Source organism: Salvelinus namaycush, chromosome 9 (assembly GCF_016432855.1).
Source record: "Salvelinus namaycush isolate Seneca chromosome 9, SaNama_1.0, whole genome shotgun sequence".
In the NCBI taxonomy this organism is placed as follows: Eukaryota; Metazoa; Chordata; class Actinopteri; order Salmoniformes; family Salmonidae; genus Salvelinus; species Salvelinus namaycush.
In genome coordinates, this window is record NC_052315.1 from 27,551,407 (window position 1) to 27,565,281 (window position 13,875).

Genomic DNA, 13,875 nt, shown 5'->3' on the forward strand with positions numbered 1-13,875 from the left:
ATAGACATTAACTTACTGGAACATTCTGGTTTGATAGAGCAGAGTGTCCTTGAAGCGGATGGTCTCTGCGTTGCAGGTGAACTTAGCATAATCACACACAGCACTGATGCGCAGCTCCGTCTCCCTGAATGACTTTTCTACTACAGAATGGACTGGCTCTGGGTCTGTCTCAATCACCTGGGGACAGACAGGACACACTCAATTTAACATTGAGCTCTCTATCAGTGTTTAAATTGAATTGCCTCTCATTCCTTCATGGGTCATTATACACATAAATACAGTGCAAGTAAAGCTTCTGGATAAATAAAATGTGTTTCCATTTTATAAATAAAAAAAAGATCATGAAAGATTCTGCTTTATCCCAGCTGCTTTATGACTGGGCGGTCAGTCACAGATCTTAAGGTGACTTCACCTTCTTCTTTGTAGGCTGTTGACTGCCCACTTGTTTTCCAGAGTCGACCCACTTGACGGTCCTGAGGCGGTCGTCCCAGTCTGGCACCTGGTCCACTGGCTGCTGGAACACCACCCTGCACAGCTTACACTTCATAGGCTGGGCAATCAGCACTACGGGCTGCTCTGAGCAGAAGGTCACGGTCACCTCCTTGGCACAGCCTGCATGGAGGTGGCCCACCTGGGGGGAGAAGGAGACCTGGGGGCCGTCGGCGGGCCACTCGAACCTCAGCACGTTATTGCTGCTCAGGTTGGTCATGGTGAAGGTCTCCTGGTAGGGCCTGGACACCTCACAGTCTCCAAAGAACAGCAGGTCCCCCTTACCTGGGGACAAAATACAAGGGAGGGACACATATTCAACTAAGGGCCTGAAGTAGTGGAAAACATGCACACATTTGCTGTATCATTCTACAAAGCTTTGAGGCCTTACCATCTGGTGAGTACTCCTTTTGCTGAGCCTTGCTGTTGATGTTGTCCAGGGAGATGACGTCATGGTAGCCCTCCCCCAGCAGCCGCACCACTGTCTCCTCATACTGGTTGTCCACCACTAGGAGGCGCATGTTGGCCTCGAAGCTCTGAGCCACCACGGGACTAAAAACCACCTCAAACTCTGCCTGCTGACCGCCTAACAGCACCAAGGAGGCAGTGTGCGCCATCTGTCTCTCTAAGGGGAGAGGAAAGATGGATAGGATGAACTTTACAGTTGAAACAATCGTATTACTATACAGTGTCTCTGCTGGTTTTCTCATGGACCAGTTGTATACTGTACCAACCTGTCCCGACCTCTGCATCTATCTGTGATGAGGAGATGTTGCTGCAGATGGTGTTGGGAGCAGCTCCCAAAGTGAACACCCCCATCTTATCCAGAAGATCAATGTGAATCTGCAAAGCAGTCAAATAATGCCAATGTATAAACAGCACTGTTCCATTTAATCACAACTATTTCAATGAAAACGTAATATAAACAGAGGATGTTCTCACCTGAGCAGGTACATTGACATCATTCTTCAGGACCAGGGGCAGGGTCTGGGCCCGGCCCACCAGCAGCCGTTTGAACTGCAGCAGAGGGTGTCCACGGCTGGTCCTCAGGACTGGTCTCAGAATAGTCACACTGGGCAGATTGCCATCACCCATCAGATCAAACACCAACACCTTGGACTTGGCCATGGGTTGCAGACTAGGAAGTACAGGAGAGTGAATGATGAGAGAAAACTTTACCCACACACACAGGTATGCACACACACACATGCAAACTGAGGTATGTACCTGGTAGCTCCCTCCAGGGTGGCCTCAAACACAGCATGGTAGGTCTGCATGGTCTGAGGGGCGAATGTGATGATGGCAAAGGAATGAGAGTGACTGGGTATAGAAAGCCTGCCAGGCGTCAACTCAAACACCTCCGTGCTACGCACTGATATCTGTAACAGACAAACAGTCACTGCTCGCCCTGCTGCCTTACAGCCTACAAACACAATCAATCTCTGTTTCATAAACATGTTCATCAGAAAACCACCCATACCTTCGTAAGGACAGGTTTAACTGCGAGGCTCAGCTCGCAGGGCACCTTGCCGTTGTTGGTGAGGCGGAAGCGGGCTTTGGCGGGACGACCCACCAGAACATTATTGAAAACAAATTTGTTCTCATCCTGGATATAGATGCCCATGGAATCACGGAACTGCTCACAGTACAACATGGTGCTGGTCTTGCAGATGCGGTGCTCCTCAAAAATAGAGGCAATGTCTTTGTATGCAATCCCTGTAGAAAAAACAAACATTTGGAAAGTGAGTCCCAATTTCAACATAAGCGCTCAGGGCCAGGGGTAACGTTACATCACATTTCCTTCTCAACCATTGCTAACTCATATACACACCTGACATGCAGACTTCAGCCACAAGCTGGTAGGGGATACCGCCTGGATTGTCTGAGGGGTCTCGGTCGGTGATGTCCAGGGCCAGACACTCCTGCCAGCGTCCTGCCTGCTCTGCCACACAGTCTACCGTGACCACCTGGTGAGCGCCCGGCGCCAGGATACCAAAACCAGGGACCAATGAGAACACGCCCATGGTGAAACGGGCCTGCACACCGGGGAAGAGAGGGAGGCATGGGGATGGGGCAGTGGTGGATTATGGATACATATTCAAATGTTTCTCTTCATTAAGGTCATTTATATCTGCTGAAGTTAGTCCCTAATTTTTAGGTGTGTTGTAATACTAGGAGGAACTCTTACCAGAGTGGACATGCCCATGTCCTTCTGGATGGATTCAGCTCGCCGCACTTTGTTTCCAGTGAGGGGTTTAGCAGAGTGGTTCTCACGTGATGTTCTCTTCCCCACAATGCTGCAGTGAGACATAAAGAGGCATTCCATGACTTTGGGTTATACAGAGAAAGAGCTAAAATACAGGAAGTATTAGGAGTGAGATACAATAAGGTCAGAGTTCATAGTGGTGATCATACCCTCTCCTCTGGGCAGGCTGTGGCAGATCTTTACACATCCTGCTGATGTTGAAGCGGATCTCAAAGTCTCCCTTGTTCTCTATGGTGAAGGTTTGTGTCTTGCGGCAGCCGTAGACTAGTGGGCCAAAGTTAATGTCACTGGAGGGCATGATGTTGTATTTCGAGAAGAGGGACTGGACTGATACTTTGATGGGAATGATGGCAATGGTCTCTCCACCCTCTGCAATATTTGGCTCAATCACCTGTGAGAAAAAGCAGACACCTTTAAGGCACCAGTGGATACTGACACTGAAACAGCATACTACAGAAACTCTTCACAAGTTTTATTGGTTGAGTCTACTAACTTGACAGCGCAGAATTGGTTGCTCTCGGATGGACACCTCCTTGTTGTGGCGGAACACAAACTGGACGCATGTGGGCCGGTCGTTGGGGTTGAGGGAGCCCTTCTGTGGGGTGATGGTGAAGATCTGGTTCAGGTCTGGCACGGCTGGGTCTGTGGCCTCCAGGATAAACCTGGGAAAGTGGAGGCAGAGGGAGGGCTGGTGGATAATGTGCTTAATTTGGTAAAAAATTACATGATTAACAGTTAGCTTTAGGATAGTGTATGTTGATTGATACTCACTTGAAAGCTATCTCATATTTGCCCTTGTTTTTCATGTTCACAGAAAGCTTGACCTCCTCAGATACTTTGATGGTTCCAAAGTCTAGACCGCCGTCAGCCCCTAAAAAACAGACACATGTACGGTAGATGAAGGGAAACACCATTCATTTCCCTTTCACAAACAGGAAAAGGAATTCATCCAAAACAAAAGGAGCTGGTAAAATGATGCATGTGTGAAAGAAACAAGCGTATCTGTCTGTGAGAACTCCTGTAAAGACCTTTAGGGAAGGTGATGTCCAGAGCCACGTCATAGGCCTCAGCAAGGATCTGTATGTTCTCTGTATGGACAATACCCAGGATGTTCTCCACATCGGACACCTAACACACACAGCAACACACAGACAGAAAGTCACACCACAACAATATGAGATAAACAGGAATAATGCAACATGATGATACCAATCATCAAATTAATTATCATCCAGTACTGTACCTCGAGGCGAATGGCTCTCTTCAGGTTGATGGGCTTCATGGCTCTGAAATGCATCTGCAAGCAGAACTCAGAGTGTGGCAGGATGATGCCCTGGTCCTGAGACACACTGAACTCATCCCCCAGCACCTCCAGCCCACTCAGCCTCCAGGCTGCAGGCAGCAGCGTGTTGTTACGCAGGCACAGATTCCTCGTGTCCTTCCTGAGATTCACAACCAGCACAGGGAGAATGGAGTATAGTGGCGAAAGTAAAATCAACAGAAAACTACCATGACAAAAACGAATTCCTCTACTTTGAAACTGACACGTTAAAAAGCACTACAGTAGTTCTGTGCAATGTGGACTACAGCATTAATTAATTCCCTGACCTGTGCAGTAGAATCTTATCAAAATGCAGCTGCTTGCGTTCGATCTCGAGCTCGGGCCGGACCCCGCGACAGGAGAAGCGGAAGATGGCTGGCTCTGGGTTCTCTTTAATACAGCACACCACACTGTCCTCTATCTGCCCTGGGCTCGTAGGGTACGCCCACACTGTCAGCTCCTGCAAGGGCACAACATGGATAAGTGGTACTCTGTGATTACCATACAAAGTTTCATAACAAAATGTGGTTATTACAGTTGTATACTGATAACATCAAAAATGTATGGATGTGAAACTGTTCATTGATATTATTAATGACAATGACACCTTCCTGGTATGTTTGTATCACAACTCTGACAGCTCAGACTACATTCAACTGTGTTATGAGTAGTTCTGATTGGCTACTTGTCTCTCGTTGGGCTTGAGGGTCATGTTGGGAGGGTCCAATAGGTAGGTGGTAGCCTTGGTGTCATGCTGGAAGCAGAAGTGAATCTCAGCATCCAGTGGGGAGTTGTTGTGTATCACCAGCCTTTCCATGTTCTCTGGATACTTCCTCTCTTTATACCTATGGCACAGACAGGTAACACACAGGCATGCATCACACATGTTGTCCTCTATGGAGTTACAGTGAATAAACTCACAGAGTAGGGTAGTGGAAAATAATCCCCTTACCTATCTCTGGTCTTCCCACAGAGCAGCGGACCAAACTCATAGAGGCCAGAGCGGATGATGTAGGTCTTCTGCAGAACCTCATCAGACTGAAGGACCCTCTTACTGTGGGCAAACACCATCCTGGGAGAGACCAAATTACACACACTCAACACATCATTTACAGTGATAATAAAACATATAAATCTATAATAAAACTTAGAACAGCTCTGACAAAATTCAGTTAAAGGCCCAGTGCAGTCAAAAATGTGATTTTCATGTGTTTTATATATATATATATTTCCACACTATGAGGTTGGAATAATACTGTGAAATTGTGAAAACTATGATAATTCCCTTTTAGTGTAAGAGCTGTTTGAAAAGACAGCCTGAAATTTCAGCATGTTTCGGTGGGATGGAGTTTTGGAGTCTGGTGACATCACCAGGCACTAAATTAGCTAATAGACCAATAAGAAAGAGAGTTCCAAACCTCTCTGCCAATAACAGCTAGTTTTCCATTTTCCCCTCCCCACTCAGACCACTCCCAGACAGTCCTAGCAAAATTCTTGTGTGAGAAATTGATCTTTGCTAAGCTATTTTTGTTTCTTTTTGACCATTTTAATTAAAAGCTATCACAGTAAGGTACTTAATTGTTACCCTGGCATTTTTTGTTATTGAGATAAAAACAGCTGCATTGGAAAAGCTGCAATATGTAACTTTTTGGGTGACCTGACCAAATTCACATAGACATGTGTGTTATAGATCTCTCATTCTAATTGAAAGCAAGTCTAAGAAGTGGTAGATCTTTTCTATGTGTGCTATTTCTATGCTCCCCATTCTTAAGTTTAGTTTTTTAGTCTTTTACTGTCGGTTTTATACACCACCTTCAAACAGCTGAAAATACAATATTTTTTGTTTATGGAAAATATATTTCACATCGGTTTAGATAGTACAATGATTCTCTATACTATACTTGCTTGTTTTGTCACATAAACTGAAATTAGGCTAACTATTTGAATTTTAGCAACCAGGAAATGGCGCAACTTCTGCATAGTGCATCTTTAAGTATAGAAATTGGTTCTATTTCACAAATGTCTTCTAGAAACAAATAACAATACTCACTTTACATCTTTGCTGATGGATGGATATGCACAGATGCCCCTACAGTACATTTGGTACCGTCTCTTTGTACCCAACAACTCAAAGTTCAGTGTTTGGTCAAACTTGCCAGGCAATTGGGAGTGGAACCAGATCTTCAGCGTCACCTCTCCATTGGGTGGGACATTCCAGCGGAATGTGGTGAGCCTATAGAAAACAACACATTTATGCACATTAGTGTATATTCTTATGTAGTGTATAGATTATCTTACCGCTGGTTGCGCTCCTGTTGGGACTCCTGTTGGCACTGCTCAGTGTCAGATAAGGGAGTCACAGCGTTGAGAGGAGGGGAGCGAGACTCATTGGACCTGGCCCCCTTTTTGGCTGGGGCGCGTCTCTTGTCTTTCTGACTCTCTCTGCCTGTGTCTGCCTTCTTCCCCCGTCCTTTGGTAGGGGTCACCACTTCTTCCTGTAAGACCCATTCAGTTAGACTCGACTATGATGAATAGCTTCATTAATTAAACCAAGAGAGGCTGCAGTGGCTCGCAGGTCTGTGTACCCACATCCATACCCACACATGCAATTTTGTGAGCAAAACATTTAAGCAGTTTTAGAGTTAATTTCCTGCAATTCTACAAATTTTTCCATGGGGCGTAGAGAAGATGTAGCAATTTTATAACACATTTCTTGCAATTCTACACATTTTTCCATGGGGCGTAGAGAAGATTTAGCAATTTTATAACACATTTCTTGCAATTCTACACATTTTGCCATAGGGTGGAGAGAAATGTTTGCAGTTTTTAATATGATATCTAAGTGAGAGTAACTGACAAAATCAATGGGGGCCCCCCGTGCGGTAATTCAACCATTAATACGTTTAGATAGCTGGCCGCTAGACTAACTTACCAATCTAAAAAATGTTAGCTGACATAGGCAAATTGAGTGACTGTAAGTGACTGACATAAGAGAACAACTGCTGATGTACAACCAAATTTCGAAATTGCGGGCCTCCCGGGTGGCGCAGTGGTCTAGGGCACTGCATCGCAGCGCTAGCTGTGCCACCAGAGTCTCTGGGTTCGCGCCCAGGCTCTGTCGCAGCCGGCCGCGACCGGGAGGTCCGTGGGGCGACGCACAATTGGCCTAGCGTCGTCCGGGTTAGGGAGGGTTTGGCCGGTAGGGATATCCTTGTCTCATCGCGCTCCAGCGACTCCTGTGGCGGGCCGGGCGCAGTGCGCGCTAACCAAGGGGGGCGGGTGCACGGTGTTTCCTCCGACACATTGGTGCGGCTGGCTTCCGGGTTGGAGGCGCGCTGTGTTAAGAAGCAGTGCGGCTTGGTTGGGTTGTGCTTCGGAGGACGCATGGCGTTCGACCTTCGTCTCTCCCGAGCCCGTACGGGAGTTGTAGCGATGAGACAAGATAGTAATTACTAGCGATTGGATACCACGAAAATTGGGGAGAAAAGGGGGTAAATTTAAAAAAAAAAATCGAAATTGCACCTTATTTATTCTACTATTCTAACTCTCAACAGTAAGTTGAGATCCCTACTGAGTTGGGCCGCCAGTTGTCCATCCCGGCTCTAGACATAGTGTTATTACTGTATCATCAATGGTGTTTTTTAAAGTGAGCAAGAAGTAAAAAAATAAACGAGTGAATATGGTGGCAATAGTGGTTTGATGTGTGAGGTTATGCTATTTTCCATGGGGGACCAATTATACCTTGACTGAGCCTTGAGCTTCAGCCTCCATGTCTGCATCCTTCTTCTCCCCTGTTGGATCCTCTGGAACTGAGGGCACCATGAAGGTGAAGCAACTAGTGATCTGCTGTGCACTGGGCACAGGCCTCTTCTTAGGGTAGGGGATGACAGAGAAGATAGTGGAGGGGGGGATAGGAGGGCCCTTGGGTCCCAGCCCTAAACCATCCAACACCTGAGAGACAGAGTAAGTGGACATCATGTAAAGCTTTTTTATCAAAGATCGTCATAGGGATAAAATATAAAATTAAGGGAGAGTATTACTGCAATAAATAAGGAAATAAATATCTACTGTACCTCTTCAAGACGGGGCAGTTTGTTGCTCTTCAGGATCTCTATTCCACTAAGATAGTCCCTCCCAGTAACAGAAAGGAGGATGTGGGGCACAGTCTCAGGTGCAGCCTCCCTGTCCCCTCCCTCAGACCCCTCCACTGCTAGAAGGGCCTGGCTAGGGGCTGGAGACACCAGCTTCACATCTGTGGCATCTGCCTTCAACTTCTCCTTCTCCAAGCGCTCCTTCTCCTTCTCCACCTTCTCCTTCTCCCGCTCTTTCTTGGTCTTCTTGCCGGAGGGGGCCTGTCTCTCAGGGACTACTTCCTCTGGCTCCTGGATGTTGTCTTCAGAGAACAGGGGCTGGAGGAGTTGACCCTGGGCTCGGTCCCAGAACTGTAGGATGTGGAGAAGCTGGGGCTGGCTCTGCTCGTAGAGCCTGAACCGAGACAGCAGCAGTCGGTCACCCTCACTAGACTACAGGGAACAGAAGGAGTAGAGGAGTTTCAATTACAGGCCAGTTAAACAGCTATTAAATATGTTTTATTCATCTGGGTGTCAGCTATTGCTTAAACAATATGAGGTACAATCGTAAAAGGAGGAGAGGAACTAGTTCATATTCAAAAGATGTTTGTCACGTAATGGCTGTGCGTTCTTATGCTTCACTTGGTATTTATGAGGGTATCTTACCAGCTCTCTCTCTGGGTCCTCGCTTGGTAATGGAGACTCATCCTGACCCCCTGCCTTGCCCTCTTTGGGCTTCTTCTTCTTGGATCCCTCCTCTGGTTCCCTAGTGCCCTCTGTGGGAGAGTCTTTATACTCCTTGCCGTCAGCACAGGAGGACATTTTTCTCCCATCTTTCACCAGCTGGTCCAGTTTTGTCTCTGAGCGTAGGGCACTTGCAGACTGTCAGTGTAAAGTGGAAATAAGGGAGGAACACATTAAGAAATGTCATTTATTATGCTACCACTTCTCCTATGCACTGCAATGAGCACCGTGTGATGCAGCTTTTTCTAAAGATTTTTTTTTTAGTTCTAAATAGGACAATCAACAATTACAGAAATACTATTTTCTTTCCCCCCCTCCCCCCAACTCAAAGATAAAGACAAAAACATAACAACAATCAAACATTAACAACAGAAAAAAGTCCTCACATTCCCAATAATAAAAATAATTAACAATTATAATGTGTAGTCACAGATAATGCACATTACGCTTCAACTATAGCCAATATTCACACAAAATAATAGAGAATATACAGATTTACAGTTCCAATGCTTCTATAATACCGTGTGACACAGTTGGCTGATCTGACGAAACACTGACCTGTTTTCCTCCAAGCTGACTCTTCTTCCCTGATGAGTCGTCCTTGGCAGGCTCCTTCTTGCCTTTCTTGTTTTTCTTTTTCATCTCCTCTTCTTCTCTCACTCTCTCTAGCTCCTCTTGTTGTCTCCTCTCTTCCTGTTCCCTTTCTGCCCGCTCTTGTTCCCTATCACATTTACATACATTAACATTAACATAAACTCTACAATTACATACATAATTATTCACATTCCAGTCTGTTTAAACCATTCTCTCTAAGTCAGACACATTGCTATACCTAATATGTGCATAAGCATTTTTCATCCAATACCTGCGCTTTCGTTCTCTCAGTGCCACAAGGTGTCTGAGGTCGATGCGCTCTTTCTCCTCCTCTGGCAGGGCATCATACTCCTCCTCATCCATTTCTTGCAAGCGCAGCTTCTCCTTCTCAGCGTGCTCCCTCTGTAAGACCTCTGTGAAGGAAGGAGTGTTATTACCAGTCACTGTAGTAATTACCTTAAACTATTGTTTAGTTTAGCACAGCTCCCAGCTCCTTTGGTCTAGCTTGTCCTCACCCTCTGCCTCTCTCTGTGCCCTCTCCTTGGCCTTGAAGGCATAGTAGTTGTTGGAGAGATTGACCATGTAGATGAAGGATCTGTTGTTGAAGGCCTTGAGGATGATCTGTAGGGTGCTGCTGGGGGAGAGGCTGTACAGCGTCTCCAGCCCGTCCATCACAACACCCCGGTGACAGTCACTCAGCTGCCAGGGGACAACACATACATCCCATTCATCATCAACACTCTCGAGGATCACACAGGAGATTCATTGAGGGTGGGTCCATCCCAGACCGAAGACTGGGAGGCCCATATAGGCTCTGTGTCTCTCAGTACTGTATGTCACCTGCAGTCTCTCTGAGAGGATGTCCACCAGCAGTTGGTCTGGTAGCAGGCAGCTCATCAGGCCCAGCTCTCCCACCTGGCTCACACTGATGCTGAGCTGCCGGTGGATAGGACCACCACCCTGCACAGAAAGCAAGCACTAATAAGAGGCATTACAAACTGTGTCCTAGCTTTGATATAGTAATACACACTATTGTGATGATCAGAGTACCATTGACGGGGCGGTGGGCTGTGATCCGTCGATCCTCTTCCCTCCCACAACACTGTTCTTGTTACGTGTAGAGATGGAAGAGGCTGGAGCTTTGGGGTCAATGACTTGACTGCCCTCAGCTGTGTGTTTGGCTACAGCCTCCACACTCAGAGTACCAGCACCCTGACCAGCAGGCCCCATCACCTCCACCACAGCCTGGGCTGTACACACACACACACACACACACACACACACACACACACACACACACACACACACACACACACACACACACACACACACACACACACACACACACACACACACACACACACACACACATTACACCTACAGTTAGACAACTACAAACACAGCATAAAGCCTAGTTCGTCCACAGATAGTTTACTGTTAGGCTTTAATGCCATAAATGACCATTTGTTTGATACAGTTATCATTGGCTGAGAGAGTGAGACACACCAAAAATACCTATCCATTAAGCTGAGACTCACCGGCCTCCTCCACCCTCTTCTGAGCATGCTCTATAGCAGCCTTGGCACACAGCTCTCGGGCCCGCAGGCCAGCAGAGGTCATCCCTGAGGACAGTGCCTCCAGCACTACAGCATCAATGCTCAGACACGCTGCACCATAGTATTTGGCCAGAGTCACTGCTGTGCCTGTTTTACCTGCACAGAGATACATGCAAATGGTTGAAAGAAAAAACTGAGTGTTGAAAGTGTTGAAATCTTTTAGTGGATGTGCCACTCTTTACCTGAGAGGGGAGCCCCATGCACAATGATTGCGATGCCCCGGCGGTTTCGTGCAGCCTGGCCCTCAGGTGACAGGTCAATGCCCATGTGGCGTGCAATAGCTCTGGACACTGGGTTGACCTCCAGGTCCCCCACACTGGCAGTCCTGCTTTCCACTGTGTCTTTGATCAGGTCTGTGACAGAATGCAACATGATACCTGCTGTCTTTGATCTCTATAGCTATTATAGTGTCCGTGGTATCCTGTGGCAAAGTTGTGTACTGTGAGCAGCGTGAGAGCTGTTCAGCTATTCTGTCTGTTTCTTCAAGGTAATCTGTACTGTTCTGAGTGTTGTTAATGTTATATATTTGGTCTTGTTCAGTACCTCCACATGGAGTCCCATCCTTGGAGGGAGCTGCCTCTTTCTCCTCCTCCACGAGTCGTTCTGGAAGGGGTGGGGTGGCTAGCTCCTCCTCCTGCTCTCCCTTGTCCCCTGCCTCAGATGCCTCCTCATCTTTAGGGTAGCCAGCCTTGGACTCTGGGGAACCAGACAACGCTCTGCGTCAGTGAGAACTTCCATTACAGATGATCCCAGATCAAATCAAAGCTTATACTGCAGCTCAAACTAGGCCCTTTACACAGTAAGTCCCAGAGCTCACCCCTATGGATTATACATGACCTCTAAATAAGTAAGCCATCAGTAAATATTAATCTACTGCTCTGCAGAGGCTCCCATTTTGTAGATATGTCTTATCCATCCTGATAAGAGATAATTGAACAGTCTGGTTGCAGAATGAGAGTGTGGTTCCACTGCAGAGCAGACCTACCATCCTCCTCCTCACAGTTGTGTTCATTGTAATAGTCGATTAGCTCAGGAGGTAGTGACTCTCCCGGGGCGCGTGGGGGCAACAGCAGGACGTTCTGGACATCATAGCCCTTCATCATACGCAGAATCTTAAGAGAGAGGGAGAGATTAAATCCAAACATTCTTTCTTAGTGCTTGAAAGGTAAGAAAACAGAAACGGAACAAAGGAGATAACTTAATGAGTTAAAAGAACCATGTCTTCCAGAGTGCACCATTAGAGGCAGTCAATTGATTTCACCTTATCTTCCTCCAGGTATTTCTTGTCAAACTCCAGGGAGTAGAACTCAATGGGAAAGGGGCAGGGGTTCCGTACGATCACTTCACCCTCCTCTCCAGCACTGAATGGCAGGGTGGGTCCCAGCTCCAGCACAGAGGAGGAGAACTCCAGCTGGGGCTCCTCTCCCTGCCCCTGGGCCAGCATCAACATCCTCTGGGTGCTTTGGGCCACTGACACCACCAGCCTCTGGCTGTATGCTCTCTATGGCGAACAACACAGCGAAGATGACAGTTACAGTACATCCCAGGGAAGCAACCAGACACCATCTGCAGCCCAGCCAACAGTCTCTCTCTCGCAGTATTCCCTGTGGTGTGTCTCTCCCGGACTCTAGAACATTACTTAGACCAACAAGTCATGTACTGTAGAGGCTTAACCAAGCTTTTAGTTTAGTTCAGCTAATCTCCACGAGACACCATCAAGCCTCTAAGACAGCAGACCTGTCGTTGGGGTGTGTGTGGTGTGTGTGTATCTGATGTAGGAGATCCATACTGCAGCAGAGAGAGATAATACCCTCTGTGAGTCTGGTCTCTTATCTGTGTCTCCCAGCTCAACCTGACTCCATCATTCATGAGATAGATGAGCTCTGGAAATATTGTGCAAATGTGGACATGCAGTGTTAACAGAACAGACAAGAGACAGAGACAGGGTCAAACTGTTTCTGTCATTATGAGAGAACAGTGTTCCTTGTAGTCATGACAGCTTAATTATATTGAACTGTTATGGGCCCCTGGTTTTCCTTACCCCCTCGGCTGGGCTGAATTTGACCTGGACGTTGACTCTATCTCCAGGATACAGCACGCCTGTTGAAGGTAGCATTTCAAATACCACTGGAGGAGGACACTGTTCCAATCTGGCCTTCCGTCTCAGGTGGAGAGGGATATGCTTGTCAATCTACACACAGGCCATAGACACATATTCCTTGAGTTTTTAACAATTATTAACAGGTCATAAATAACAGAGATACAATATCTATACCCTAGACTAATTAGAGAATCCCAAATGAATAACTATATGGATAACTTCATTACTGAAGAGGAATATATGTATCATGATGTCGGTATGCTCTGTAATACTAGGACGTCTTATTGGTAAAGATAAAGCCCAAAATATGAATGAGAGGAGCTTGACTGCCCCTCAGTAGACTCAGTGTGGGGCCTGGGGTCTATAATTATCCTCTGAAGACACAAGACAAGAAGACAAATGAGCCAAATCCTTGCAGCTAATGCCCTTAATATCGCGTTTTAAAAGCTTTAATCCATCATAAAACACGAGATAATGAACAAAAATGCACTTAATTAGCTATTTGTGTTAACGGTAACAGCACATAATTTAGGTTAAACACACTCTATTTGAAGGTCGTGTTATTTTTTACTCTACAGTGTTGCTGCCTACTGTTTGGCTTTTCCTGCAGTCAAGTGACCAAATCGCCCTCTAGTGGCCTCATGGGTGGAATGTTTTGAATATGTTATATTAAT

The 13,875-nt window shown here is 46.5% G+C and overlaps 1 protein-coding gene across 1 annotated transcript in view; it reads right to left on the reverse strand.

Moving 5' to 3' along the window:
- Positions 1–13,875, reverse strand: part of hydin (HYDIN axonemal central pair apparatus protein) — a 67,157-nt gene that overhangs the window by 9,750 nt on the left and 43,532 nt on the right. Inside the window, exons 32-64 of the mRNA XM_039000369.1 lie at positions 13,142–13,291; positions 12,362–12,601; positions 12,086–12,212; positions 11,644–11,796; positions 11,283–11,453; positions 11,027–11,196; positions 10,535–10,729; positions 10,325–10,444; positions 10,000–10,183; positions 9,756–9,897; positions 9,449–9,611; positions 8,813–9,028; positions 8,150–8,599; positions 7,818–8,027; positions 6,375–6,571; positions 6,127–6,309; positions 5,029–5,148; positions 4,759–4,921; positions 4,364–4,533; positions 3,999–4,197; positions 3,784–3,883; positions 3,527–3,626; positions 3,249–3,417; positions 2,905–3,146; positions 2,678–2,786; positions 2,321–2,525; positions 1,970–2,205; positions 1,717–1,868; positions 1,432–1,627; positions 1,224–1,332; positions 881–1,114; positions 413–774; positions 17–177 (exon numbers count right to left, since the gene is read on the reverse strand). Of these exons, the coding sequence (XP_038856297.1) occupies positions 17–177; positions 413–774; positions 881–1,114; positions 1,224–1,332; positions 1,432–1,627; positions 1,717–1,868; positions 1,970–2,205; positions 2,321–2,525; positions 2,678–2,786; positions 2,905–3,146; positions 3,249–3,417; positions 3,527–3,626; positions 3,784–3,883; positions 3,999–4,197; positions 4,364–4,533; positions 4,759–4,921; positions 5,029–5,148; positions 6,127–6,309; positions 6,375–6,571; positions 7,818–8,027; positions 8,150–8,599; positions 8,813–9,028; positions 9,449–9,611; positions 9,756–9,897; positions 10,000–10,183; positions 10,325–10,444; positions 10,535–10,729; positions 11,027–11,196; positions 11,283–11,453; positions 11,644–11,796; positions 12,086–12,212; positions 12,362–12,601; positions 13,142–13,291 (6,098 nt within the window). The remainder of the gene's footprint in view (positions 1–16; positions 178–412; positions 775–880; positions 1,115–1,223; positions 1,333–1,431; positions 1,628–1,716; positions 1,869–1,969; positions 2,206–2,320; positions 2,526–2,677; positions 2,787–2,904; positions 3,147–3,248; positions 3,418–3,526; positions 3,627–3,783; positions 3,884–3,998; positions 4,198–4,363; positions 4,534–4,758; positions 4,922–5,028; positions 5,149–6,126; positions 6,310–6,374; positions 6,572–7,817; positions 8,028–8,149; positions 8,600–8,812; positions 9,029–9,448; positions 9,612–9,755; positions 9,898–9,999; positions 10,184–10,324; positions 10,445–10,534; positions 10,730–11,026; positions 11,197–11,282; positions 11,454–11,643; positions 11,797–12,085; positions 12,213–12,361; positions 12,602–13,141; positions 13,292–13,875) is intronic.